Genomic DNA, 25702 nt, shown 5'->3' on the forward strand with positions numbered 1-25702 from the left:
TCTGGGTCTGTGAAGAGGTGACTTAGCACGAGCGGCAGTGGCTGCTCTGAGGCGTATGTGAATGCCACGTAGTGTGGTTCCAGAGGGAGTCGAGGTGTTGTTCCCGAGAGCCATGCATGCACCTGAGTAAGAAGACTGATCTTCTTGGAGGGCAGGGGCCTGTTCTCTGTCTGCAGTTCTCCCTCCGATCCTGTCACCTTGGTAAGCCCTCTCCAGTGCTGAGCAGGGCCCCCTTACTCAGATTTCAGAAAGAGAAAATAGTGCTGTCCTCAGTCCCTTCCCTCAGCCTGAAGGTCCGGGCTGGCTTTTCATGGCAGAAGCTTGCACGCCTTTGTGACTTTGTGGACAGAGGCTTGGCAGTTGAGTCTCATGGGCCAGCATCTTCTCCCCAGCCTCTGACTTAGGCTCCTGACGAAGCCAGGCCTCTGGCTGCCTCCCCACTCCTCTTGCCGCTGCAGGGTTAGAACAGCTCGCTCTCCTTCTGATTAAACAAGCTTTGTGAGTAGCATCTCTGTGTTGTCCAAATGTTTTGACAGATATATATATGTATATGGACATGTATGATAATTACAGAAAGTAGTCGAAAGGTGAAAGGGGGCAGAATATGTTAAGATCACACGAAAATGGTTTTTAAAAAGCAATTTGATATTCAAAAGTGAGACAAATTACGTTCACGTAAGAGATCAGAGATAGGTCTGTGAAGAGAGTGTCTGAGCCAAGCCCTGAAACAGAGACTTCAACCTGAAAGGCCAGCACTGGGGAGGGAGATGACCAGAGGTTCCAGGCAGGGGTGTGGCACACGACAGAGGGTGGAGGGAGGAGGTGGAGAGTAGCCTGGATCAGGGCCAGACTCCAGTTTGACTGGAACAAAGAGAACTTGTCACAGAGTGTTGGATCTCAAATGTCAGTCTTTATTCCAGAGACAGAGCGGTATTGTTGAAACTCGAGGAGTGGGGTGACAGCCTAGGAGCCACACGCTCAAAAGGGTAGAATTTGGGAGTCAGGGCTTGGGACAGGCCGGCGGAGGCAGGAATAGCTTGCAGCCAGGAACCTTCATGAGTCTCTGCTGGTAACTAGAGCCTATCCCAGAGGGGCAGGAGGAAGTTAGGGGAGGAGGAAGGAGTGGGACAAGTCTGAGGGTAGGACAGCGGAGGTGCGGCCAGGCATGGATGAGCAAGGGCTGGGTGCTGAGGGCGGTTTCCAGCCTGACTGAGAGAGTATTACATAACCAGTAGAAATGGGCACTTGGGAAGGCCAGGACTAAAGGACGGTGCTAAATCTTGGTTGAGTGTTGTGCGTTCTAGGAGAACGTCTGTGTGACTCTGCCCATCATGCCAGGAAGGTGGCTCTGATGACGAAGAGAGACCCTGAAGATCCCAGGAACTGAATGGCCTCTGCAGTGATGAGCTCAGGGTGGGCGGAAGGTGGTGCTGTCAGGACCTGTTAGTCACAGCCCAGGGGGCTGTTCGCTCTCCAGCCGTTAGCACAGGAGAAAGCGATGGGAAGGCAGTCCCCAAAAGCTGAATGTCTCTTCAATGGTGCCGTTATGCTGAAGAGGTGGCAGCCTTAAAAGCTAGGTGCGGGGAGTCAGGACAAGAGTCACAAGCTCCACATCAGCCTGGACTGCAGAGTGAAGCCACCCTGAACGATAACCGCACCCTTTATCCCAGGTGGCTAGGGACTCCAGGTTAGAGACGCACAGGAGGATGAGTGTGCGGGGCCCACTAGCACAGTGGCCAGTGACACGGAGCTAGAGAACGGCCTCTAGGAAATGTGTCAGGTGGTTGGGAGGCCATTGGTAAATCCTAACGGGGCTGTGCCTCTCTGAGACAGACAGCAAGGAACAACAGTCCCTGGGTTCCCTCAGGATGGCTGCGCTGCTGTCTTCTCAGGAGACTGTCATGTCCCCAGACGGTGCTGTGGGTAAAGATAGTTTGAAAGAACAGAAGAGACAGTCACTCTGGTGGTGACATCAGAGGAAGAAAGGCGTAAGAGGGCCAGGCCAGGAGCAGAGGCTTGCGTTTGAACCCTTGCTCAGTCTCTTTTGACTGGGATCTGCAGAGTCCTGTGCCTTCTTGAAGCTTCGGCGGTGTCCATGTAAAGAAGGGACACCAGTTCTTTATGGCTGTTGGGAATCCTGAGGCGCCATGGACACAGCAGAAGGGAAGCCATGGGAGCCAGCTGATGCCGAGCTTGGGGAGGGAACCTTGGGGAGCTGAAGGGCGAGATGGCTCTGTGGAGGGATGCATTATGTCTCAGTTGTTTCTTCAGACTCTAACAGACTCAGCACTGCAGCAGCTGTGGAAGAGAAGGCAAAATGGCTGTGAATACTCAACATAGGAACTGTTTGAGAGCCGGGGGCAGAGAGGCCAGGTGCCCCGAAGGTGGCTTGGGAAGGTGTCACAGCAGGAGGGAGCTGATCCAGGCCAGGCTATTAATGGCATCTGAGGGGCAGAGGACTACTACTGTGGAAACGACAGAGTGTGTACCGGTGAGGTCTCCAGGATCTGGTGTGGGGCAGTCTGGAGTCCCAGACCTGGGCTATCCCCATGGGCACACAAAAGGGAGAGCTGGTTAGCCAGCCCATGGCACCCAGAACCAAGTCTCAAGGCTGCTGGACTCCCAGCTTTGGTTTTACTCAGCCTGATTTCAAGGCCACGTGGGAAGAAAGCATCCCCTCTACTAAGTCAGGAAAGTCAGCCAGCCTCTGTGTGGGCTGTTGTCTGCAGAGGAGTTCGGGAATGGCTGTGCATAGAGAATGACACAGAGACCGCAGCAGCTCCCTGTGCTGAGTGCCCGCCCAGCGCAGCACCATGCTGGGTGCTTTCCCCTGGTCACCTCATTGTGTGTAACTCAAGACTCAGCTTCAGGGTAGGGCTATTTTGGTCCGTGTAATAGGGGTGGGGGAAGAGCTGGTTTGGTGTTAGAGCTTGGACCTAAGCCCTAGTCCACAGAATCCAGACCACGTCTTCACCTATGTGACTAGAACCATTGGATCAGAAACCCTGATTCAAGTCACAGAACTGGGAGGGACCACGGAGATGTGGTGTGATCGCAGATTTACACCTGGGTGTCTCAGAACGCTCCTCATGCACCCCATGCGCACCAGCTGTCTGTGCTCTAAAAAAGACCCCAAGAGGGAAAAGCCCTGAGATAGACCACACCGGTCCTCTTGACCCCCATTCCAGTTTGCGTTCTGTTCTTGGGTCACTGTGGACCCGAATGGACACTTTCATATTACGGTCTGTAGGCATCACCTAGTCAGGACCTTTCTCCTGGAGAAAACGTGCCTTCCGAGAACAGTGGAGTCTTGTGCTGGGTCTGCTGGGCACATGTGGTCTGAGGAGCTCTCACTGTGACTGGGCCCTCATCCTAAGGACAGGAAGCAGGACAGTGTTGCAGCCTGGTCAGGTTAGCTCCTCACATGAACTGCATTTTTCCACCCTGGTCGAAATGAGCACCGATTACTGGAAATGTGCAAACACTAAAATGTTAGTATTCCAAAGTCCTCGAGACCCCTGCAAACAGCACAGAAGACCTCTTGCCTCCACGGCCCTTGAGGGAACAGACACCATCACCAGAATGAACAAAGGCCATGCCGGGAATTAGCCTGCTGTCCTGGGAGGCGGGGCAAGGGCTAGGTGTGGGAGGAGAAGGAGGCCCTGGGCAGGATTTGGATGTCTGCTTCCTGGGCATGTGCCTGCCTCTCTCTAACCTGCCAAGACTTCCCTTCCCCTTCAAAGCCCAGGCTAGAGTCCGCCACCCCGAGACACTCCCAACTTATCCCAGTCACACTTGACTTCCTCAGAGCACCTGTCAGTCTTTGCATTTCATTTCTGAACTCGCCTTCCCTTTCCTGCATCGAGCTACGCATGGCTCCGCCATCTCCATATTACCCGGGCCTGCCCCTGAAGGCAGCGATAACGCACACACATTCGGTGAGGACACGTGGCTGGCGGCTCGGTGTTGCCTCCGAGTTTCAGGCTTTAGACTTCTCTTTACGTCTCTGCTTCTTCCTCCATTGTGGAGAGATGATGGGACGATGATGAAGACAGTAGATACTCAGAGGGGCTTTTCATGTTTCGAGTTGTTTCTTTGTTGATCTTCGCGAGGGACGGGCTGGGCAGTGTCACAGTGGAGCTGTGGCAGTGGACAGACAGCCTTAGCATCTCGTCCGAGCTTGGTGTGTCCTAGGCACGGACCTAAGCATCCCCCATCCACAGTTCATCTCCTCAGCAGTTCCATAGAATTGTAACAATAATAGGCAAAGATATCAGATAATGTGTTCAGGGTCTCGGGACTTCATGTTACTTTGTTATACCTTGTCTCTAAGGGAAGATATTAACCTCCCAAACAGATGGAAACCATCATGAACCAGGAGGGCAACTCCTGCATTCCGGACTTGGAGGCAGGACGGTGGCAAGCCCATGGTACCCAGCAATACCTGGGGTAGAGAGCTAGACATCAAGCAGTTATTCCCATCTATTGACTTGTGCAGGGGTGTCTTAAATATGTCCCCTTCTTGCTCTTTTGAGAGAGACTCTTCCTGTGCAGTCTGATGGACGGCCTCAGAATCCTGACCTGAATTACAGATCTTATCCGTGCAGTGGTTTGAATGAGATGGCCTTCACAGCCTTGGACCATTAAGTCCTTGGTCCCAGTTGGTAGCACTGTCTGGGAAGATTAGGAGGTGTGGCATTAGGGATGAGCTTTGAAAGTTTGAAGATTCACAGCATCCCCAGTTCCCGCTCTCTGCTTTGTGCTCATGGTTCAGAATGTGAGCCCCCAGCTGCCCCTATTACTTGCCTTGGCCATGGTGTTTTATTCTAGCAATAGACAAGTCTCTTAAGCAGCCATGTTGAGGTTAGGGACAGGCAGCGTGCTAGCTTAGTGAGATCCCCGTGAGCACAGCAGCAGGCAGGCAGGCTGTGGTCTCAGCTCTGAGTAGAAGGATGGCAAGTTTGGAGGCAGCCAGGGCTACCTACAAGACCCTGTCTCAATACACAAAGAGAGGGACAGACCGACACGGTAAAAGTTCTTGTGGTTCAATGGCCCCTTCAGGCGTGGATGTCTTTCCTGGGGGCAATCACATAACTGTGATCATTCTCGAGTTGTACCTTCCGTGACTCACAGAGCTTCCTCTACCCGCCGATCTCCATCCTGCACAGGCCCCTACCCCTGCTCTCCCTCCTCCCACTGCTTCCCCCTGGCATCCCTCTGGTGTTGAGCTCTTGGCATCTGCCTCCCTTTCTTCATTGATGGCTGGCATGAATGAGTGGCTGTTTGAAGGCCTCCATTGTCAGCTCCCAGCAAGCAGCTTGAACATTCTCTAACTTGGGTTTTGAAACCTACCAGTCAGGGTGAGCCAAGCAGGCCCCAGTTCTGGGCTGCGGAGTTTTCCTTCTGTGGCTTCTTAACTGCCCACAAATGGTTAACCATGAACCTGAGAGGATGCAGGGGAGCAGGGGCCCGGTGCTCCTCCTGTAATGCAGGCCCCTTCCTGAATGTCTGCAGGGATAGTGCAGCTTGGGCAGGAGCTGTGGACAGTGGCAGCTTCTGCTGCCGTGAGTCTCTCAGGACAGCACTGCCATCCCGAGCCTCCGTTAAGTTGTCATGTGTTACCTTCTCTGAGGCCTCAATATTCAGATTCACGGGCAACTTTGTTCTGGCTACCCATTGTCATAGTAACTATTCCCAGCTGTAAAGTTATGACTTACTCGGGCCCCAGTTAGGTTGACTGGAACTCTCCTCTCCCTCCCCCCTCTCCCTCCCTTCCTCCTCCCTCCCTGGAGAACGCAATCGAGTTGTTTACGCCTTGTCCACTGCTCAGGATCTGTGGTATCAGGCTGGGATGAGTGAGTTGGGAGGTCCAGAGTGCTCAGAGTTCTCTTCCTGGCTTCCCCCATTGGCTCAGAGCCACAGTGATTGAATTGGCTGCCACACCTCTGCCCCGCAGACCTGCCCAGAGCTGAGTGGTGCGGGGCACCCGGGGTGAGCTGGTTGTTGGTCGGCAGAAGCGGCTCTCTCAGAGGCAGCAGCACTGTCTGCGACTGGGGTTCTCCTCACTGTCATGGCCGTGAAGGGATTTTTAAGCATTGTGCAGTCCAGCCTGCTGTTTTAAACAGAGATGTTCAGCAAGATGATCTGTCACCACAGCTAAGGCCACACAGCTAGAGAGGAACAAAGCCAGTACCTCGCCCTGTGAACGTTTGCCCAACCACCCTGGGCAGAGCACACCAGACCAGAGCCATAGACGGCTCCTGTGGAAGCCCCGGAACCACACACTCAGTTCTGCGGAGCTCCAGCCCCGTGAATGGTTCTTGGGCAGTTTGGACGGACCAGGAAGTTGTTTGATGATTCCATGCCTGTAAAGTAGATACCCCCTAGAGAGCCGAGACACAGCTTTGGGATGGGACCTGCTTCCCAGTGTGGTGTTGCCTGGGACTGGCACTGGCAAATCTGTGCAAGGCTGAGTTCCCACAGGGCGTCCCAGGGCACTGGTGGGAGATGTGGACTTGACTGATTATTTCTGCTCCTTCAGAGCAGGTTTTGAAAGCGCAGTAGTAGCTAGCCTCAGGAACTACCAGTGTCAGGTTTCTAGGGTGTGAGAGGGGTTTCTAGAGAGCAGCAGCTGTCTCCTGGCTTGACAAACTGGACTGTTTCCTTCTCCAGTGGATCAGCTAAGGTTAAACTTAGACAAATAAGTGGAGCTGGGAGCCTCGGCAGCAGTGAGGCGCACACGTTCCCCAAAACAAAAAACAAAAGGAAAAGTGTTCCTGGGGAAGGAAGGACGGACGGACGGACGGACGGATGGGCTAGGCGTGGATGTGGATCTGAGTGGCCTGGAGGAGAAAGGAAGCCGTTACTTGCCCGAGGTTTTGTTTTGCACTTTCAGTTAAGGAACTCCAGAAGTCGCAGGTTGCGGTCATGACCTCCCTTTTCCCCTAGTCGCTGCTTGCCAGAGGAAGGGAGGGCGGGCGGGCGGGCGGGCGGGCAGGCAGGCAAGCGGGTGGCTCTAAATAACACTGAGCCTTTATGGAAATGTATCCAGAGTCCCGGGAGTCGCTCCCACTGGTACACTCCTGCCGTCCCTCATTCTGTCCTGACTCCGTCCTACCCGTGTCCTTTCTGCCTGTAGCCCGTGCTTCTCCCTGCCTTATATAGCAAGGTCTGGTTGGTAACGTTAACAGAGACCTAACAAGGGGGATGGCGGCCAGACAGCATTAACCAGGCCAGTGTTTGGAACTTCATAAACGTGAACGAGAGAGATGAGACTGCTTTTCTCCCTGCTCTCTTCTCTCCTCTCCCCCACCTCAGCCCATCCAGCCTCCCTCTCTCTCTCTCTGCCTCTCCGTTGTGAACTCTGCTCTGCCACCGAGTGCTGCATAAGAACTCTGTTGATTTTTGCCACGTTTAATTTTTTATTTCTCTTTGTCCACTCCAAGACCACAGGCAGAGCGGCGGCAGCCGGAGCCAGGACTCTGTGGAGGGGCAGGACGGGCAGGTCCCGGAGCAGTTCTCAGGTCTCCTCCACGGCTCCTCCCCAGTGTGTGAGGTGGGGCAGGACCCTTTCCAGTTGCTTACTGTCCCCAGCCAGAACCACCCCGAGTCCTCCCAGCAGGACGCCTGCCAGGAGGCCAGCATGCAGCTAGAGGAGCCGGGCGAGCAAAGCACTGGAGCCCCGCAGCCTGGCATCCTGGACCAAAGCAAGAGAGCGGGCTTGTCGGCAGGCCTGACGGCCCTGGCCAGCAGAACATACCTCGACGCGTTGACTCACACAGTACCTCTGCACCCTGCTGGTGCCGAGGAAGAAGACGGGTCCAGAAGCAGAGCCCCTCCCACCAGCAAGCCCAAAGCGGAGCTCAAACTCAGCCGCAGTTTGTCTAAGTCTGACTCTGACCTCCTGACCTGCTCCCCCACGGAGGACACCACAATGGGGAGCCGCAGCGAGTCCCTGTCCAACTGCAGCATCGGGAAGAAGAGGCTAGAGAAGTCGCCTTCCTTTGCCTCCGAGTGGGATGAGGTAAGTCCGTCGTGGCCTCAGAGAGCTTGCGCACAGCAGAGCTGGCTGTAGCCCACCCTGACTCCCCGAGTGCTGGATCTGGACCAGGGCTGCCCCGTCCTGAGCACTGTGCCGAGAACATTTCTGAGGAGAGCCCATAACCCAAAGGACAGGTCCCCGAATAGTTAAGCCTGAGGGTGGAGGCCCAGCAGAGCAGGGCTGAGGGAGGGATGGTTCCTAGAAATGACATGTGTTTGGAAACATTTGGAGCCCATCTGCCTAAGGTTACTTCACAACAGCATGGCACTTCTTGTGAGTCCCTAAGGACGCAGAGGGAAAACAGGCTCAGCAGGGCGGCAGGTGGGCCGGGGTGCGGGTGCTGGGCAAGAAGGTGCCCAGAGGGTTCCGGGGAAGGGTTCTATTCTGGGTTCCTCCCGGCTATTCTTGCCATGTTCTTGAGACCCAGAAGCCTCTCCCAGCAGATGTGTGCCGCCCATCCCACATTCCCAGCTTGGTGAGGCAGAGGCTTTGCAGACTCAAGAAGGAAGGACTGGTGTGAAGATAGCGTTTTTCACTGAGAGACCTAGAGTTCTCAACCTTTTTACTGACTCTTTGGAGGTATAACCAGCCTATTTCCCAGGGAGCTTTGGAGCGTCTTACTGGGCAGAAGAGCCCGTGTCTGAAGGATTGTCAAGTACCCTGGGAATGTTAAAGGGCCTGCCTCACAATCTACTGCCTGCCTTTGAAGTGGACTGAGTGCCTCCCAGGAACAACCTGGAGAAGCATTTAGCTCCCTAACAAGGGGACAGCAGAGCTGCGGTGCGCATGCCAACACGCATCTTATCCCCAACCCAGCTTGCTGAGGTAGCTGCAGAGACAGGGTGGGGCAGTTCCTCCTGCCCCTGTCTCCAGATAAGACCAGGCCCAGGGCTGTTTAGGTAGACACAGGAATCCCTGGGCAAAGGATTTTTCATTGCTTAGTCAAAGCCTCGGTGGGCTGTTCCTGGGGTGGTGCTAGGCACTGTGTCCCCCAGGAGACTGCACAGCAGTGTGTGTGTGTGTGGATGTCCCTCAGAACATCGTTAGGTTAGCACACAGGTGGGGTGGGGACGTAGTCAAGAGCAGTAAGAGGGGTAGACAGGAGCCACACTGCTGGAGAGAGCCTCCAGGAAGACCATGGAGAAGTGGAATTACACTGGAATTAAGGAACTAATAACGCCTCTGGTTCAAACCAGGTTGAGAGTAACCCAGTGACTAGACAACTTGAGCGGATAGCTGTTGGGGCGGGGAAGTGTGCACATGTAGCCGGGGTGGTAAAGAGGCAGGGTAGAAAATGCCCTTGGGACCAGAGAGAGGCCTTGGAACGGGGCCGAGAGCGGGGAATCACAGGAAGACAGCATTTCAGAAGTGTTCCGATGTGCTAGAAGGCAGCTTGGCTGTTTCCTGGTGTCCTTACCCTCCGATGTCCATAACGCCGGGCAAGCACATGGACACCGGTGCGGCCTTGCATGCAGCCTTAGGTATTTTCTCCTTGCATTTCCCCTGGAGAGTAAGCCACACTCAGTGCCAGCCTGAGCAAAGAGGGCCACTTAGACCTGTGCACGGTGTTCTCTGCCTTAAAAGATGCTGTTACCACCTTTGTACATACATACATACATACACACACACACACACACACACACACACACACACACACACACACACACACACACAAATGTATGCATGTATGCACATTTTTTTTCCCAAGATGGGGTTCCATTGTGTGGTGTAGGCTAGCCTCAAATTTAAGCTTTGCCTGCCTGCCATGGCTGTGGAATGCTGGGATTGTGGGTGTGCACCACCACACTGCACTCGGACTTCTGTGTTAGCTTCGGAAGCTTTGCTGTATTACTGTACAGGTTTGCTGGTTGGTTTGTTGGCTTGGTGTTTTGGTTTGGTTTGGTTTGGTTCAGTTGTTCGTTGTGTACCCTAGGATGGCCTTGAACTTGGAGCCCTAGGGCTGTAGGTGTGCAGTGCTACCGTGCAAGGCTACACTGCTGTACTTTAAATCTGAAAAGGGGCAAAGATGGTTGAGCCATTATTGGAAAGAATTCATGTTTGAGCCTCACAAAGTCAGGGGCGTGCTGGGGTGGGGCAGTCCTGTGACCAATGTGTGCTGTGCTTCAGAAGATAGAGCGTGGTCAGCTCCTTCCAGAGGCCCCCGGGGAGGAGGCTCCGGGCAGCTGAACTGCAGCCCCGGTGGTGGTGTGGGGAGTCTGGCTGGCGCTTCTAGAATGCAGAGCAAAGTAGACACATTTTGGGCCTCTGCAGATCTGGCTCTAAGGCCAGTACCACCGTTCATTACACAGGGCATGGACACACATGCGTTCTCGGGTTATTGTCTGTTACTATGAAGCAGGCCCACGCAGTGGCCTGTGTAAGTGCCGGTCACTATCCCTGCATTCCCTGGGACGGGCAGCTACACCACAGGCTCTGGTATCACTTGCCTGGGGCTGCCTTCATACGTGGCTCCTCTCCATCACAGACAGAGGAGGTGCACACTGGCCAGCCCTCTTGGATTTACCGCATGCTTCTTATACACTACGGCCAGCAGGGCATTGGTCAACGGCTGAGGCGTTACTGGGAGCATAGGGTTGGGGTTATGCTGCTCACTGCTGGAAACAACCTTCAGCGAATGTCCCTGGGCAAGAGGACGTGTGAGTGCTCCCTGGTGAAGGTCTACGTCCAGGAGCACCCATTAGCGACACTGGCCTTTCCTTACGCTCCCTTAGAGTCTTGCTAACCCAGGAGTGAGGGAGCTTGCTTACTAAACAGCTTCCCAAGAGGGTCTCTGACAGCAAACTCCACGTGTTTTCTGAGTTCTTCAGTCAGGTCAGAGCAGGTTGTCCTGACCCCTGTGGCTCACAGACGGGAAACCACATGCACCTCCCACGCAGATAGCCCGTGTGGGAGCTGTCACATGGCCCAATTTAGTTGTGTGCCTACTTATAACTTACTCTTCTCACCTGATAACTGGGCATCGTAGACTCCTTTCCACGACAGGATTTGGAGCAGGAGCTCCGTCTCTCCCTTGCCCCTATATGTCCATTGCTGGGAATCTACCCAGGACCCTGAGCATGCGAACCACATGCTCCACCATGCCACCGGGTTGTCTCAATGCCCTTGGGTCTGAAGGCTCCATGCTGTGTTGTGTGGCTGTGCTGGGCACTGCTGGGGTTCCTAGCCGCTGTGGAACTACACGCCTCTTACCCTTCAAATCCCTTCTCTTCTTTCAGCCTTTGTTAACCTGCCGTGTGCTCTGCATTGGCAGTCCAAGGAGAGCCTCTGTTATAGGCTAGATTCCTATAGGGCCTCTGCCCAGCAGCAGGTCTGCCCAGGGTCCCTCATTTACCCTCCAGCATGCGTCCCCAATTGTGACGTGACCCTGCAGCCTACCTTCCACGGCCCCACTGAGAAGCTTAGTAATGGTGCTGTGTGCATAAGTAAGTGCTGGCTCGTTTTATCTCATTTGGTAGCCCATGCTGGCCTTGAACTCATAATAGTCCTTGTGCCTCCACCTATGACATTACCACTGCGCCCAGGATCAGTGAAATGCGAGATCCTTCTCAAGCGAGGACCTTATCTCTGTCACCCCTAAGCAGCTTTTATGCTGTGCACTGGGGTAGACAGTGAGCTCTAGCAAGTTCCCCTGTGTCGGCGAGGCTGGGTGTTCAGGGTGCTGGGGAGGGGGTCAGAACTCAAAGCTTTTCCCACTTCCAGCCATAGGAAAGGCTCCAATGCCCTGTCCTGCCAAGGTGGCAGGTTCAGTGGTGTGCTCCGTACCGTACGTACCTCAGTCTCCTCAGAGAAACTCCCAGCCTGTCTCCTGCACACAGTCATGTATGCATACAGCAGCAAAAATGACTGATGCCAGAATTAAGTGCTCTGCACACCATAGTGGTCTGTAAACCAGCCCTCCCATGCCAAGCAAGACCCGAGGATACTGGAGCCCCTTGCGCAAGATAGGGCCACTTACAACCACTTCACGCATTCCTGATTACTCACGGCGCTGAGGTACTTAGGTACCTAATAAAGTCCTTTGACTTGGCAGTGTAGGCAGAACAGTCAGTACCTGTAGACTATGGGTGTTGACTGTTTTGTTAGTTTGTTTTCTGTTTTTCAACACAGGCTCTTACTACGTAGCCCTGACTGTCCTGGAATTCACTCTGTAGACCAGGCTGGCCTCAAACTCAAAGAGGTCTGCCTGCCTCTGTCTCCCGAGTGCTTGGCGGTGTACGCCACCACTGCCCGGCTGTAGGCCTCAATTTTATGTCCCCTAACTTTTCACTGTGTAATTGGTCGAACCTCAGATCAGATATCAGACCCTCAGATGCGGAGGCTGACTGTAAGAACATCGTGGTTCGATGTCTGTGAGGTCAGCTAGGTCCCCACGTGCCTACTTTTGAATGGGATTGAAGGTTATGGAAGAGAAAACCACAGAAGTCTGCCTGTGTACTTAGCATAAACACGCGAGCCAGGGAACACTTGGCTGAAGGCTTAAGTGATAAATTTGTGTTTTGTAATCAGTTTCCATAAATATTAAACAAGCGAGACGGTAGAAAGCAGGGATGTGCTCTGTATGCAGCTTAGAACGACTCTTGCATAGGAATGTCCATGTGGAGAGTGCCGTGCTTTTAGTCTGCTATGGTGGCTGAGGGACCCTCAGTTGAGCCCCTTCTTGAGAGGCAAAGCACCCTTTCAGGCCAAGCCCTGAGCTTCCCCGTTTCCAGCACTGCTCCTTAGAGCCAGCATGATGTCATCAAGAGGAGAGGCGATTGGTGCAGCTCCACTGAGGCTTTGGCTGCCCTAGCCCCTGAGAAGTGCACACGAGGAGGTCTGCACTTCAACCCCTGACCCTCAGCTCGCCACGGGTCTGCAGTGTGCATTGTTCCTTGGTATGTAAACTGGCGTGCTTGATCCTGGGCATAGCCCTCCCACTCTAAACAAGAATGTGGCCCTCCCACCTCTGGGGACAGCTCGGAGCCTGGAATGTCTATTTAAGTTGCTTCCTGGCACATACTGGAGTGGCAGCCGTACCCTCTGAGTTTCAGTTGGTTTCAGGTTTGAAGCATTTGTTCACAATGCCGAAGTCACACTTGTGTCCCGGTAGCTCTGCCCTTTAGTCTTTTGTCAGATCCACGGGCTCTCAAGGTCTGTCTTCTACTGCACAGGGCCCCTAAATCCTGGCTCCACACTCTGTAGTCAGACCAGCTGGCCTTCCTGGCCCATCATGGCAGCGTGCTGGGGAGCAGGGAGCTGGAGCCTGCAAATTTGGGCTTGCTTCCTTGAGCCGCAGACTTCTCCTCCTGCCTCCCGCTGCTGTCTGCCTCACTGCCCCCAGCCTGGCTTCCCCACTGCCCTTGCAGCAAGCAAGGGGCCAAAGAGCCCAGTGGGTACAGCACACACAACAGGTTCTGTGGTGCTGAATCTGTCAGCTGTGTGTGTGTGTGTGTGTGTGTGTGTGTGTGTGTGTGTGTGTGTGTGTGGCAGAGAGGGACTGCTTAAACACAAACAAACATGGGCACTAATGTATGCACCTCACTGTGTAGCTCTGGTTGTCCCGTGCCTGCCTCTCAAATACCAGGATTAACGGTGTGTACCACCATGGTTGGTTGGTTGGTTGGTTTTGTTTTTATGTTTGGTTTGGTTTGGGGTTTTTCAAGACTTATGTATGGATGTTTTCTGCATTTATGCCTGTGTACCACATGCGTGCCCAAAGAGGTCATCAGATTGCCTGGAATTAAGAGTTACAGATTGTGGACCACCACATAGGAACCGGGACTTTGGGGTTGGGGACTTAGCTCAGCGGTAGGCCCTGGGTTCGGTCCCCAGCTCCGGAAAAAAAAAAAAAAGGAACCGGGACTTGAACCCAGGTCTTCTGGAGGAGCAGTCAGTGCTCTTAACCTCTGAGCCATCTCTCCTGTCCCCAGCTTTCACTTTCTAGGACATTCTTTATTCACCCCGGCTCCGGTTACGTAGTCATAGCACCAACAGACTGTGGACAAAAAGGTTTTGTATGATTTTTGGCCATGGTAATTTGCCTTGGATAATTCTAAACAGTCGTTTCTGAGACACAATAGGAGTCTTCCCCCCCCCCCCCCCGTGTATTCTTTTCTGTACAGTTATTCATCAAGCTACTTTGTTGAGTGCCTGCTGTGTCCCAGGTACTGGGAAAACAGCATTGTTCAAAATGACAGATTCTCTCGCTCTCATGCCATGGGCACGCTAGAAGGTAGAGGAGAAAGGAGAGGCTGAATGAGCAGGTCTGGCAGTGTGCTTGGTGGCGAGTGTCGGGAGAATTCCAGAGAATTCCACGAGTCGAGGAGTAGGGTGCAGCTGGCCAGCTGAGAGAGGATGCTTTTGAGGACAGGGAAAAGCTGGCCGGTGATGTGGTAGGAGGAGGAGGAAGCTGGCGGCCTTATTCAGCTACTTCCCGTTCATCTGTGCTGTAAAAGCAATCTCAAATTCCACCATATACTTAAGTCATCAGAGAGTCGGCCCTGTGAGGTGGCTTCCTTTCCCGTCTCTCGGTGCAATGCCACTGCCTGTCTTTCCTCATCTGCCTCCCAGTGTTTGGTTTCCTCGTTGTCTTTCTTTTAGACCATGTCGGTTCCTCCTAACACTCACACATCTCCGTTCTAGGCTGTGGGACGATACTGAGGTCTGACTTCCTGAAGCTTCCTCAGAAGCATTACACTGTCCAGTGGGTGTGACCCATGAGTGAATTCTGTGTGTGGAGGGGATAGATGGTGGCCCCCTTATCTCAGGAAGGAAGTTCCCATGAGCTCATCAGACGGTCAGGATTCTAAGACAAAGGAAGGGGTTCAGAATTGCTAAGGAAGAGATGCCGTGAGTGGGGCCAGCAGCGGATCGGGCGTAAGGAAGTCTGGAGATGAGCACACGCGTGAGGCCCTGCCATGAGGAACTTGCCTGGAGTGCCTTACCTGTGTCCCTCCAGGACCTGGTGCACTTACATACATGCCCAGGAGCACCGTGTGCCTTACCTGTGTCCCTCCAGGACCTGGTGCACTTACATGCATCCGCTGGAGCATGAACTGTTTTGCATACATCTCCCCGGGAGGCTGATAATGAATTGCAAACCATTCACCATAGCCAGTTGCAGAATTCTGAGCTATAGGGACCTCTGGCCTTGGAGTCTGTAGGTCTGTATACAGTAGGAGATTCTTAGGGACCAGAAATGAAGGCAGAAGGTGATAGCCTCAGACAGGTTGTGGGTGGGGAACAAACATTTTATACAACTCCAGGAGGGAATTCATGAGCTCGTTTTGGCTTCCTTGGGAGTCGGCAGCACAGGGCTTTTGATTCCTTTGGGGTCTCTTACAGTCCTAGGTCTCCAGCTCAGGGTTTCTGTGTTGCTCTGTTCTTGCTGCCTTTCCCAGCACTGGTCCCTTTTGGTGCCACCAAGTGAACAGGTAAGAAGGAAGCCCAGGCCTCCAGGAGCTAAGTGGCTCTGCTGTGTCTCACTAGCTCTAATGGCCCAGTGTCTGGCACCCCAGGACCCCTTGTCCATAGCTGTAGGCAGCCTGATTGTCCGTCTGGACAGGTGGGAAACAGCCTGAGCACAGTAGGCCTTACAAATGACAGCTTGTCTGGCAATCTGTTCCCGGCTGTCCTGATTAAACGGCCACGAAGTCATTGCAGACACAAAGAAATTCGCACTTTGTGCAGATATCCTGGTTCCTCAGCGTTTTTTTATCTCTCTGGGTTTTTGAGGGGGGAAGGGGAGATATGAAGGGGTGGGGTGTTGAGACATGGTGTCACTTGTAGGTCGGTCTGGTGTGCAGCTCCTAGTGATCTTCCTAGGTTGAGGGTTACAGGCAAACACCCTGAGCCCCACTCCCTTTCCGCTTTCGGAGGCCTTGGTTTCAGCAGGATGTGCTCCAGCCCAGTGAGGCCTCGTGTCTGTTGGGCAAGGACAAGATCCTGTAGTCCTCACTGGGAAACTGCTTCTGGGCTGCCACCAAAATGGTGTCCTGGAGAAGTCTCTCTTCAGCCACCAGCTCTTCCCAGTGGATAGTAGAGAACGCTGACACTCAGGGTCCACGCAGAGGCGTGTCTAGAGTCTCCACACTCACACAGTTCAGGTTAGAGCTGCCCAGGCCGCATCGGAGCTGCCTCTGTGCCTTGGCGCAGAGTTCGGGCCTGAAGCAGCCTCCTGCCCAGCTGTATGGAAATTTGGGCAAAGCCAACTCTGAAAGTGGAATTCTTAGACCGTGGTGGGGGGGGGTTCTTTTTTAGATAATTGCTAATGGCCAGGAAGAAATGTCTTTCTTCGCTGTTCCGGGTCTTCACCCAGGTAGACCTTGGGTGCTCCACCCTTCTTCCTGGGTTGCTGGGATTGTAAACACGGACCACCACACTGGCCATGTGGCCACAAACCCAAAAGTACTGAGTGAGGAACACGGAGTGAGAACTGTCTCCCCCAGCCCACTCACACCCCCCAGTTCCTCTCCCTCGTTGTGAATATCCTTCCAGAAATATCCTGCACACTTTCAAGCAAACACTTCCAACACAATGAACATCTTCTCTTTAAGAGAAAAAGCGGTGCCGTCCCGAGTGCATTCCTGCAAATCCCTTTTCATGCAATAATAGATTTGTGATGATTACAACCAAGGACATGCTGAGCTTTCTCCTAGGATCCAGTGGCACATGTGCACACACGCACATATACACACATACACACACTCGCACACACACAAGCACACACACACTTGCACACACTCATACACACACACACACACACACACACACACACAGACACTGTTACTCACTTCAGAAGTTTCTTGACGATGGACTTGTGGATCTTATGAAGCCCTTGCTCTAAGAACCCTGCTCTGACCTGGATCCTCGAACAGTGGTTTCCAGAAGCTGAATGACTGTGCTCTCCCATTCAGAGCACACAGAGAGCTGTTTCTACACCCCTGACGGGACAGTGGGCCCTCTTAGCATCCTTTCAGTTCGCAGATTTTTTTCGTGTAGCCTGACTTTGAACTTAAATTTTCTCTTTCTCAGCCCGTCCCGTGCTGGGCTTGCAGGTGTGTACCGTACCCACAGCTCAGCAGCACTGTATCAGCGTAGAGTATTACAATGTGTCTCATAACGAGTGAGATTGGCACCTTCCCATTTGTTTAAAAGATGGTTTGAAAATGACAGCAGCAGAAATTTTAGCCGGCTGTGGGGTAACATGAACCTCAGCACCTGGGAGATAGAAGCTCAAGATCATCCTCGGCTACAAAGTAACTTCTGGCTAGCCTGTGCTACATGAAACCCTATCTCAAAAAAACAAAAAGAAACAGTAGTTTTTTTTTCTTCTTCTTTCTTTCTTTTCTGCTGCTGATGTACCTCTTTCTTACTGATTTGTAGAAGCTCTGTGTGCCTGAAGGGACTGGTCCTTCTCAAGGATGTCAGCTGCCTTTTGGATTTGTTTCTCATGCTGGTGATGGAGCCCAGGACCTATGCATGCTGGGAAATGCTCCATTATTGAGCTGAGCTCTCGCTGTCCACACCCCTATTATTCCTTTCTTCCTTCTCTCCTCCCTTCCTTCCTTCCTTCCTTCCTTCCTTCCTTCCTTCCTTTCTTTCCTTCTTTCTTTTGTTTTTCCTTCCTTCTTCCCTCCCTCCCTCCTTTCTTTCTTACATGCCTTTTCCCGGTGACCTCTGACCTCTGGCTTACGGAGATCTTCCCTAAGCACCGGCTTCCAAAAGCAGCGTTGTTTTCCCGCCAAACCTTACAGCTTCTATTTCAGGTTCCAGCCTTGGTCTCTTCAGCAGTGTCTCTTTTGTTGGTGAGCTCTCTGTCTGTAGCAGTGATCTGATCTAGCCCACGGTTCAGTTCAGTCTCCAGAGGAGGAAAGCAGAGTTTGGAAGCAGAAAGAGCTGGCCTGCGGCCTCCGTGCCGACCAGTGGAGGAAGCGGTGCTTTTAACAAAACGATTGACTTTAGCAGTGGGGCGAGCTTGATTTTTATTTTCCCATTGCTCTAGTTTCAATTATCAGGACACTTTGAAGCGTTAACTTTATTCAGTGAGGATGTGTGCACATTCCACAGTGCACATAGGGAGTCAGGGGACGGTGTGGGAGTCGGTTCTCTCCCCCATGCACACACTCAGTAGCTGGGGAGGAGGCCTCCTGTGAGCAGTGCCGCTCCCAGTCCCCTAAAGCTCAGCGCTGCTGCCGTCCCTGGCAGACTGTTCGCTTTGTTTTGTTTGTTTGCTTGTTTCTTTTGTGGCTTACAAAGTGGACGTAGCGACTTCCATCAAGTTCTCAAATTCAGTATAGCCCAGTGCCTCGTGCACAGACTAGACTCCCTGTATGTTACCTGACGGGCCTGCCAGCTTCAGCTCAGACGCTCCGTATCCCCTCTGTCACCCGTCATTCCTTTTGCGAAGTCCTGGGAAGTCCGTTCTCATTCTCTGCTCTACCCTCTGTTTCTCTCTCTGCTTGTTTCCGGTTACCCTGCCCTGCTTGTACCTGCTGAGCCACAAGAAGGGCAGAAGAATGTGTGCGGGACTAATCGTGTGCCGTAGGGAGCTTTCACCAAATCCTTCTTTATCTAGGACCTGCGTGTGCCTCCCAGTCCGTCGGGGAGCTCAGTCACTGATGGCCACATGCTGATCCCTAGATGCCATCGCTGTGTAATGCACATTGCTTCTTTCTTTCTTTCTTTCTTTCTTTCTTTCTTTCTTTCTTTCTTTTGTCTCTGGTGCTGGGGTATTGAACATAGGGACACACACACACACACACACACACACACACACACACACCCTAGCTCCATCACTGACCTACATCCAAAGCCATCTGGCAGTCTTTAACTCTTCCTCCTGTGACTCCTACCCCAGGAAATACAGAAGAGCCTCTTCCTGTGCTGTCATGTTTGGCACAGTCAACACAGGTCTTCCTTGTGTCTTGCCTCATGCCAGTGGCTCTGGCTGTTCTCCCCGCTGGTAAACTCGGCCTGCTCTAGGTCAGAGAGACTTTCTCAAGCAATTTGTAATAGCAGCCTCGCTCGCCGTGACCTTAATCTGCAGCACAGACGCCTCTGTCCCAGTTTTTATTTGAAATCAATAGGACGGACGGAGGCTAGGAAAGCCCTGGTGTTATAGATGAGCCAAGCCAGATCCTAGAGGGTAGCCAAGGCCATGTCTGAACCCCTCCACCCATTTGTCACTACCAAGGTTTCCTCTGACATGTCTGCCTGTCCTCATCATTCACCCCCTCTTCTCACCATTCTCCCCCTCTGGACAGACACAGCATCCAGGCCTTTCCAGGCTCTCTCATGGTGGCTGCCTCCTTGTGCCCCTAACCATTTCACCTCACTGTCCCTGACCACAGGCCTCCTCTCCCTCTGCCCTCTGTGCTCTCTGGTGCTCCCTTTGCTCCCTGTGTTCTCTGCTCCCTGGGCTCCCTAGGCTTCCCCAGGCTCCCCGGGCTCCCCAGGCTCCCTGGGCTCCCTGGTGCTGAGAGCAGAGAGCCAAGTCCTCAGCTGGAGCTTGAGACTCGCCACATAAGAGCATTTGGTGTGACCTCTGTCGCTGCCCTGCTGACATCTGTTCCCGTTTCTGGCCATGTTCCCTTACTCTGTTAGTTTACACCCTTTGCCGCTCAGGATACCTTTCTCCATTTCTTGTGTTGAAATTCACCCTTTATTAAAGCTCATTCTACCACTTCTCCCGTGTGTGCGTGCGTGCGTGTGTGCATCTGTCCCCTGTGTCACAAGTCACTTCAGTTTCTGATGTAGAGGCTTTCACTGGACTTGGAGCTGATTGTCTAGACTGTTTGGCCGGCAAGCCCCGGGGCTTACCTGTCTCCACCACCAGCATTAGGGTTACAGATGCCTGCCATGGCACCCAACTGCTTGGAGTCCCAACTCGGGTTGTCAGGCTCATGCAGAAAGCCTTTCACCCAGGAAGCTGCCTCCCAGTCCCAGTCCCACAGTTATTCAAAGCCCACTGCATGCCTAGCATGGTTCTAAGAGTCGGTCATGCCAAGTGAAAGTATGACCATGACAAATACACAGCTTTATTTGCGCCTTGTGGCCTTGTGTAGTCCCAGCTACCCAGGAGGCTGAGGCAGGAGGATCACCAATTCAAGGCCTGTCTGGGCTGCAGAGTTAGTCTAGCGCCAGATGCTATCTCAAGACAGAGTAAAAGGAAACAGTGGTCAGAGTCTATAGTTCAGCCGCGTACAGTGTTCGCCTCGCATGCTGAGGCCCTGGCCAGTGCCTTCTGCTGCTGACAACAGAAGGGCAGCCCACTCTGAGGTTCTTCAAGCTAAAGGGAGAGACTGCCATCAAACAAGGTCAAACCAGTAAGACGATCACAGATGAAATAAAGGCTCTTGAAGGAAGAGCAGAGAGCTGTGAGGGTGGCGAGGTGGAGAGACTGCACACCCTCCCTGCTGTGCAGGCCTGGAGTGAGCCACAAGAAGAGACAGCAAGGAGCAGGCCGTGTTAGGGTGCAAAGGCAGTCCCGTCTTCCCTCCACCCTGGGTTTGCGTCTGCTTGGGCAGCCGTCTCTCCCGTTACTTGGCGCTGTGTGTGTCGGTAGTCTTGTTTGTGTGTGCAAGACCTGTCTTCCCAGCCAGATCAGGACCCTTTCCAAGGTAGTAAGCCAAGGTCATTCTTTCAAGGCCATTTAGATATCAGGGTCAGCCTGGTCTTCAGAGGGGAGTTGCAGGACAGCCAGGGAAACCCTGACTCAAAAATACAAGCAAACAAAGAAAACAAAAAGGAAAGAAAGAAGAAATCTATGGGAGTCAATGGTTCAAGAGCCTGGAAGGAAGGGAGGGGCACTCAATGTCCTTGATCCTTAAAATGCAGCAGCCCCGGTGGCTGACCATTGCAGTGTATGCCCAGGCAGATTGAGAAGGTGAATGAGGTGGGGGAGCAGGTGACGTGATAGGGAGCCGCCATGCAGGAACATCACCCCTCTCCCCGGTCAGAGTGTACAAAGCAAGGGAAGGACAGCGTTCCTGGATCACACCCAGCCTGTGGCAAGTTCACCCCACTCAGGTCTGTGCTGTGCCCTTGATTTGCTTAATTTACACCTTTTTTTTTTTTTTTTTTTTTTTTTACTGTCCTAACGAAAATATATTCCAAGCCAAGTATAGTGACACATGCCTTTAATCCCAGCATTCGGGAGGTAGAAGCAGGGGGAGTCTCTGTGAGTCTAGCCTGGTCTATATAGTGAGTTCCAGAACAGCTAGAGCTGCCTAGCGAGACCCTGTCTTAAAGGAAAAAAAGGGGGGAGAGAGAGACAGAGACAGAGACACTGTCTGTCTGTCTGTCTGTCTGTCTGTCTGTCTCTGTGTGGGGTGTAGACCAACCTATCTATCTAGAAAGGGAACAAAGTATCACAGATCTGACCTGAGATTGTCAGAGGCTAACAAAGCCACAAAGCTGAGTCCAAGGAGCTTCTGCTGTGGGTGACAGGTGTGTGACTTTGTGAGGCCACATCGACAGCGCAGCCTTGATTTCGAATCCTGGCGTCCACAGCGAAAGCACAGACACCGAGACGTAGGCTGGTATTTTAAAACACAAGCAAGCAGATCCGAGAGACAGGCCACTGTGAACCCAAGGGACTGGTTGCTATGTGAGGAGGTGGGACGGGTTGGCTTAGGAACACTCTCTCCCTGAGTAACAGGCGAGCGCTGAGCGCTGGCCTCCCTGGAGGAGCCTTGTTCTCAGCGTCGATGCCCTTGCTGGAGCAGGACCCTTCACGTTGTTATCAACAGGTATTTACGATAGCCTCTGTGTGGTAGGCTGCACAGGGTGCCCGCAGGCAAGGGGCTGGGGCTGAAGGACACAACTCCCCTAAGAGCTTGCTAGCATGCGGCGCTCAGAAAGAGCTTTGAGAGCAGAGCTGTTCACGGAGGGCTCATGGGCTCATCTCAGTGAGTTTCCCTGTTTGATTTAGGTTTTGTGTGTTAGGTCAACAAGGATAGCTTTCTGGGTCTCTTACTTATTTAAGGCTGAAATGTGTCAGAAGAGGGCGGGACTCGTATTGGTCCGCCAAGAGGTCTCTAATCCAGCCTTTCAGCCTTACTGCCACAGCAGCATTAGGTCTTAGAGTAGTTAATTACGACAGAATTATTCCCTACCAGAAGCCTGGCTGCTCAGTGCCCACAGCTGGCTCTCCTGGGCCACCCTCCTGTCCCTTCTCAGGCCCACAGCTCTGCTGTCATCCATGGGTGTTGCTTCATAGGAAACCGAAAAAGACAAGAGCATTCCCTGCGCATTTCCCGTGGGGCCTGCGAGGTCAGGGCCTGGTGGCTTCTGCAGTGCCAGCCCTCACTGAGCGCTGTGTCTGGATGCCCTTCACAGGTGGCTGCCCTGTCCCTCTGCACTACTGCCTGCTTCGCATTCCAAGCAGGAGGGCTCATTTAAAGCCCGGTTGAGGCTATCACAGCTTTCTCAGTTCTGGTGCGGGGCCTGGTTTCTCTTCAGCGGTGCTGTGATTAACCGTCATAATATACCAGGGGAGTGCCAATTAAGACGTGATTTCACGCCGGGCGCTTCTGCACTGTGGGCTGCCCCTGGGTGCAGCACGATCTTACCTTGGTAGCACCTTTCATTGGCACCCATCGAACCTCGTTGGACTCCGACCAGCCAGAGGGTCCTTGGGCTCAGATGCTGGCAGTCCTTGGCAGTCCTTGGCAGTCCTTGGCTGGTTGCAGGAAGACAGAGTGTTTCTGCAGCCTTGCTTTGTAAGCACCACAGCTAGAAGACCTTAAATACAAGGAATAAGGAGGTGACCCCCGACTTCACGTGACCTTGGAGAAAGCCAAGTCTCTGTTGCTTATTCACATGACGGCACAGGCGGGCACTTGTACACGGGCAAGCCGGTGTCTCCTGGCATCTGCCTGAGGAGAGCTGGTGTCAGCTCCCATTGTTCAGACCCAGGGTGAGCCAGGGCCTGGCATACAGGTTGAGGCAGCGCTGCCTGATTCTCTTCATGGTCTGCGCATGGGTCACCCCATGCTATCACCAGTGGCAGCTCAGCCTGCAGTTCTGCCATGCTCTCTCTCTCTGCTTCTCATCCTTCAGACACCTGAGCTGCCCAGTGCACTGGCTCTGACCAGCCCTCAGAAAGTTCTCAGGCCCCCCAGTGTGTGAGGAGCTGTTTCAAATGCTTGGGCCTCCTTAACACTGCTACGGAAGGAAAATTCCATGCGAGTTTTAGCTAACACATTTGTAGGTGCGTGGCTGGCTGGGGTAACGAGGCAAGCGGAAGTAGTTTATACATGCAGCTGCAGTGAGTCTTTCAAGGAAATCGCTTCTCATTATAAACTCTCTTTCTGTGAGTTACCCAAGCTTTGGGTGTCTGCTGGCCGCCCCACTGCCAGGGGTGGTTCATGCACACCCTGTTTATACTGCCTGCACTTGGCATGTGACCCTAATTCCCCTCTGAGCACCTGTCTTGGGTAGAGATCTCCAAAAGCAGAAATTAAGTGCACACTGTCTATTTGGAGTTGGGACTTCAGTGGGCGCTGGTGAGAGCTGAGGAGAGGGACCTCCCGGGCTGCAGGGCACAGGCCCTCTTAAACTCAGAGGTGCAACTAGGGCTGAAGATTACAGTGTGAGCGACTCCCCCCAGGGGAGGCAGGACAGGTCACTGATACTTAAGGTGGCCCCTCCCAGGAACTACAGAGGCTTACAGTTGCAAGTGCTAAGTGGGAAAAGCTGTGGGGACCCCTCAGCGACCTGCTTCCCCACACTGAGGTTACAGCCCAAGGCCTCTGCCGTCCAGTGTGCCGCCCCTTGGGTCTTAGGAGCATGGCCACTGCCTTCTGCAGAGGAAGACTTGCTTCAAGCAGCACAGGGAGCTGAGGCAGCCCGGTAGCAGGAGGGGCTGGGTCCTCTGAGGACGGACTGGCCCTCAGTGTCAGCCAGGAAGAACAGGGTTCAGCGAGTAAAAATGCAAAATTGAGCAGAGGGAACAGCTGGTATCAAGTTGCTTTTCTCACGACCCATGAACAGAGCCCTGGGTGACAGTGACAGAGACAGTGGGAGCAGAGGCCCTGGTGACATTCAGGCAGGTGTAGAGCAGGCACTTGGAATCTCATCAGCAGAATCACCAGGCCTGTCAGCGATGGTTGTCATTGCGCCCACCTGGGAAGGAAGGGAGACCCTCACAAGCTGGGGCAGGACGGTGGCACCTCGCGTGCCTGCCAGGCTGAGGAAGATGGAGGCTTCCCTCCACCCCGAGCAGCTGGGCTACAGGAGAGAACTAAGTAAGGCACGGTTAGGCCTGACCTCCCCAGTGTTTGGGCTCAGTTGACCTTTATGAAAAGGCATGGTTAATTCAACATTTTCTTCATCTAAATGTTTAATTTGGAGTAGTTATATATTAGAAGTTTCAGAAATAGTTCCCAGTGGTCCTTTGTTTCCCCAGTTTCTGGCTGTGGGGAAATAGTTCATAACGGATATAAACACACCCCAGCAGCGTCCCACCCCGAGCACCGAGACCCGCCTACCAAGGCCCACCTCATCTAGCCTCAGGTCTGTGCCGTGAGAAGTCAGTGCTCGGGGGTTGGGGATTTGGCTCAGCGGTAGAGCACTTGCCTAGCAAGCACAAGGCCCTGGGTTCAGTCCCCAGCTCCGAAAAAAAGAAAAAAAAAGAGAGAGAAGTCAGTGTTCCTCATACTCCATTCCTCCAGAGAACCAGAGACACGGTGCGCCTTGGCCGAGCACAGGGTCATTGGCTCCCAGGGGAACTGGGACATAACCATGTCCCAACTGGAGACCCCAGTGTTAGAACAGGTGTGCGCTTCTCCTGCTGTGGAGCCAGGAGAATACAGGCTGGAGTGCTCACCGTTCGTCGTTGTCCTGTGGCTGTTCAGGCCTGGAATGAGTCAGGACTCCTGAGGGCTCTCCTCCCGGCTCATAGATACCATATTCCCTCGGCAAATGCCTTGGTGCCACACACTTTACCTCAGAGGCTAGGCTCTAGCATCTGAGTTCAGGGACACCATCCAGGGCACCTTCACCAAGGACTGCTTCCTTTCTGCCACTCCTTATCACAGAGTGGGAGAGAGGGCAGGGGAGCCGAAGGCAGGGAGCAAGACTGAGCCAGTTACTGGCCTGGTTTACTGACTGACCTAGAGACTCACAGGGTCCCTGTGAGGAGGGGGCCTGCGCCAGCCGTTCTCACTCGCTCCCATTTCTGGGAGAAAGTCTACAAGTTCCGTGCGTCACAGTTTTGACTACAGCTGTCCTGTGTACTTTCACCCCTGTGGGAGCACATTTGAGAGTGTGATGTGTGCACACAGCCTGAGCTCAGAGTGAGAAAAGCGAGTGTAGAGCACTCCTTCAGCGTGCACACACACCCCAACAGCTCACTCACAACCATGCACAAGGGCTATCTCAGGAGGCACCCCAGTGACAGCAGAGCTGGGAAGCCCAGGCTAGGTCCTGGGCCCCTCTGCCAGGCCTATCCGGGATCCTTTGTCTGCCCCAGTCCTCCCTTCATTCCTGTTGCCCAGAGCTCCGGAAGGAGCAAAGCTGCTCGGCCGCGGTTTTGCCGCATCTGACTGAAAGGAGCACACATCCCCCTTCCAAGTCTTTATTGATTATTGTAACAAAAGTGGGAGACACCGAGATTGGCAGAAGCCCAATAAGTAACCAGAAGCAGGCTCTTATAAA

General features: G+C 53.3%; 1 protein-coding gene and 1 long non-coding RNA gene across 10 annotated transcripts in view; one reads left to right on the forward strand and one right to left on the reverse strand.

Annotated features, from left to right (window-relative positions):
• Anks1a (ankyrin repeat and sterile alpha motif domain containing 1A) overlaps nucleotides 1-25702 on the forward strand; it is a 153520-nt gene that overhangs the window by 94240 nt on the left and 33578 nt on the right. For all 9 annotated transcript variants that reach the window (XM_087597365.1, XM_087597368.1, XM_087597363.1 and 6 more), the window contains 1 exon segment: nucleotides 7446-8023. In XM_087597365.1, the coding sequence (XP_087453491.1) occupies nucleotides 7446-8023 (578 nt within the window).
• Nucleotides 891-25081, reverse strand: LOC147998549 (uncharacterized). The gene is made up of 3 exons (XR_015645607.1): nucleotides 24873-25081; nucleotides 22615-22786; nucleotides 891-2298 (listed from the first exon to the last, which is right to left on the reverse strand). It is a non-coding gene; the product is annotated as an uncharacterized LOC147998549 (long non-coding RNA).

This window comes from Rattus norvegicus, chromosome 20 (assembly GCF_021556685.1).
Source record: "Rattus norvegicus strain SHRSP/BbbUtx chromosome 20, alternate assembly SHRSP_T2T, whole genome shotgun sequence".
Classification (NCBI taxonomy): domain Eukaryota; kingdom Metazoa; phylum Chordata; class Mammalia; order Rodentia; family Muridae; genus Rattus; species Rattus norvegicus.